General features: G+C 37.4%; 1 protein-coding gene across 1 annotated transcript; it reads left to right on the top strand.

Moving 5' to 3' along the window:
- Positions 1-522: 522 nt before the first annotated feature.
- LOC139868659 (uncharacterized) lies at positions 523-1,314 on the top strand. The gene is made up of 2 exons (XM_071856991.1): positions 523-810; positions 1,000-1,314. The coding sequence occupies exons 1-2, from the start codon at positions 523-525 to the stop codon at positions 1,312-1,314; spliced, it is 603 nt and encodes a 200-aa protein (XP_071713092.1).
- Positions 1,315-2,583: the final 1,269 nt, after the last annotated feature.

Here is a 2,583-nt window from a genome sequence, read left to right as displayed (position 1 = left end):
CATCATGTATTCGATTCGGTGCAATCAAAATCAAATTGCAGATCAGGGGGCCTTCTGCCGATCTGGAGGACAAATTTTTTCTCTCTTATTCAAGCGTGGAGTCGTAAAAATTGGATCGCTACTATCTTGAGGTATAATCCAAACAACACAATCATTTTAATTATTAAAGTTTATGCACCACAACAAGAAAATAAGAAAAAGATTATCTGGGCACAATTGTCTGATATTGCTCGTAATTAGTCGGGTCCCTTGTGCTTTTTGGGTGATTTAAACTCGGTTAGCTCACCGGATGAAAGGTTAAGAGAAATTATCGATCTCAATTGTATTGACTCTCAACAATTTTATTCCTAATGCTAACTTGTTTGATCAACATTTGTCAAATGACGAGTTTACATGGGAGGGTCCTTTAGGCAAGTTCTCAAGAATTTATAGGGTGTTGGTTAATCTTTCTTGTGTTCAAATGTTCCCGGATGCAATCTTGATTTCTGCTAACCCGGAAGAGTCGGATCATAAACCCATTATATGGGGAAAAAATTGTCAGATTTGGGCCCTAAACCTTTCCGTTTTAATAACTCGTGGCTTTCAAAACCGGGGTTCATTGTTCTTTATGAAACTAGCTGGGATTCATATCCGATTTACGGGTGGGCTGCTTTTATTTTAGGGAAAAAGCTTCGATTGCTAAAAGCAGACTTGAAAGCTTGGAGCCTATCGAATCAAGATCAGGATGTCACTGCCCTTAAAACGTGTGATTCGATGATCAAAGCATTAAAAGGATATTTTAGGCTTCGTGATCTTAGTCATAATGAATTGGTTGAGCTTGCTAATCTTAATAAATGCTAGAAGAGATTAAATTTACGTACCGATTCAAAAAGAAGACATCAATCTCGTTATTTATGGGTACGATTAGGTGACAAAAATTCAAGATTTTTTCATGTCCCCTCTCGCATTCGACAACAATCTTCTTTTATCTCAGGTATGTTAATTGATCATGTTTGGCAGGAAGATCCCAATATTGTTAAAGAATATGCAATCAAGCACTTTGAAACACTTTTCTCTTTTCATTCTGGTATCCTTGCTGTTGTACAATTCGATTGGGCTTCAATTCATTTAAGCCCATTACCGGCCCACTGTTGTGCTTCGTTAGAAGCTGTCTTCTCTGTAGATGAAGTAAAATCCGTTATTAAAATGTTCGATGGTAATAAAACACCGGGTCAGGACGGATTTTCTTTACAATTCTTCAAGAAAGCTTGGGATTTTTCAGAAGACGACATTATGAAGATGTTCTCACAATTTCATGGTCAACCTTCTTTGTGATGCCCCGTACAAAACCATCGTATACGAATCATCAACAAAAGGATCATTACAAGGTTAAGTACTATATGCGTTTTCAAAAAGAGTTTGCATTCATTAATAAAGTGATGTCTAAACCAACATCAAATGTTTTACAATCCAAAAGCATGCTTCACTAAGTAGAAGCAAATAATAAGTGTATGTGACCATAATGGTCGTTACAAGTCATAGTTCAAAAGTACTAAAGTTTGAATGCAAGGTAAAGTAGTTCATGCGATGAAAACTCTAAGCAGCGGGTGTCTACAGCACGACTAGTAAACGGCGGAAGCTAACCTCAAGCACCTGAGAAAAACATGCTTTAAAACGTCAACACAAAGGTTGGTGAGCTATAGTTTAAGTATAACAGTAAGTAAGGTAGGCCACGAGATTTCAGTGCTACAAAGAGCGTTTCAAAATAGTATGATAAAGTATATGTTAACCGTGGGCACTTGGTAACTAACTTAACGTTTATACCCCCTGAAAGTACACTTGGCAAGTGCGTATGTCTATGAAGTATTAAACACCCATTAAATGCTAGCGCTACTAGCCCGAGTGGGGATGTCAAACCCTATGGATCCATATCTAAGATTCGCGTTCACCGGTTCAAAAACCAATGACTAAACGTTAACAAGCTAAAGGGAATGTGTCTGCCGTTATATAACCCACACATATATAAGTTTAAGTACTCGTGCCTAGTATGTAAAACATAAAATCTGCATGTATTCTCAGTTCCCAAAATAAGTTAAAGTAAAAAGGGAATGCTATAACTAACAATGATAAAGTAGTCGTAAAGTCGAGTCGGGAAAAGTGTGCAAGTAATCGGTCAGAAAGTCCTCAACCTAAGTCAAATAGTACTAAGTCAGTAAATCGTACAAATAGGTTTAAAAGTATGTAAATAAGGTCTTAAAGGTTATCATCATTCATCATCAAACAAAAGGCGTAAAGTAAGTTTCGTTTATGAAAGTAGTTTAAAACAAAGGCTTACTTCGATCAGTCACCACGGCCTCTAACCTTACTGAATTAAGGTGAGACCAGTGGCCATGGCTCCGTATATGAGTCCTTTAAGTGTGGTAAAATTTACAGAAGCAAACTCATCTTTGTTTGACCGTGGCGACGGTCTAAGTGCGAGTAGGTCAGAAATTTCTGCACAAGGTTAAAAGGACATAGTGACGATCGGAGGGCCATAAATCCTAAATCGTAACTCGGATTAAGACGAGTCCTATATGAAAAGTTATCTACTCGAAAAGAGCTATT

The sequence above is a fragment of the Rutidosis leptorrhynchoides genome, chromosome 9 (genome assembly GCF_046630445.1).
Source record: "Rutidosis leptorrhynchoides isolate AG116_Rl617_1_P2 chromosome 9, CSIRO_AGI_Rlap_v1, whole genome shotgun sequence".
Lineage (NCBI taxonomy): Eukaryota > Viridiplantae > Streptophyta > Magnoliopsida > Asterales > Asteraceae > Rutidosis > Rutidosis leptorrhynchoides.
The sequence above is the reverse complement of the archived record's forward strand: the minus strand, read 5'-3'. Positions and strand labels throughout refer to the sequence as shown.

Excerpts from the sequence above, each read along its gene's own strand:
- LOC139868659 (XM_071856991.1), top strand. The coding sequence starts at position 523 with ATGGGGAAAAAATTGTCAGATTTGGGCCCTAAACCTTTCCGTTTTAAT. Across the intron at positions 811-999 it reads ATCTTAGTCATAATGAATTG|GAAGATCCCAATATTGTTAA; the intron begins GTTGAGCTTGCT and ends CATGTTTGGCAG.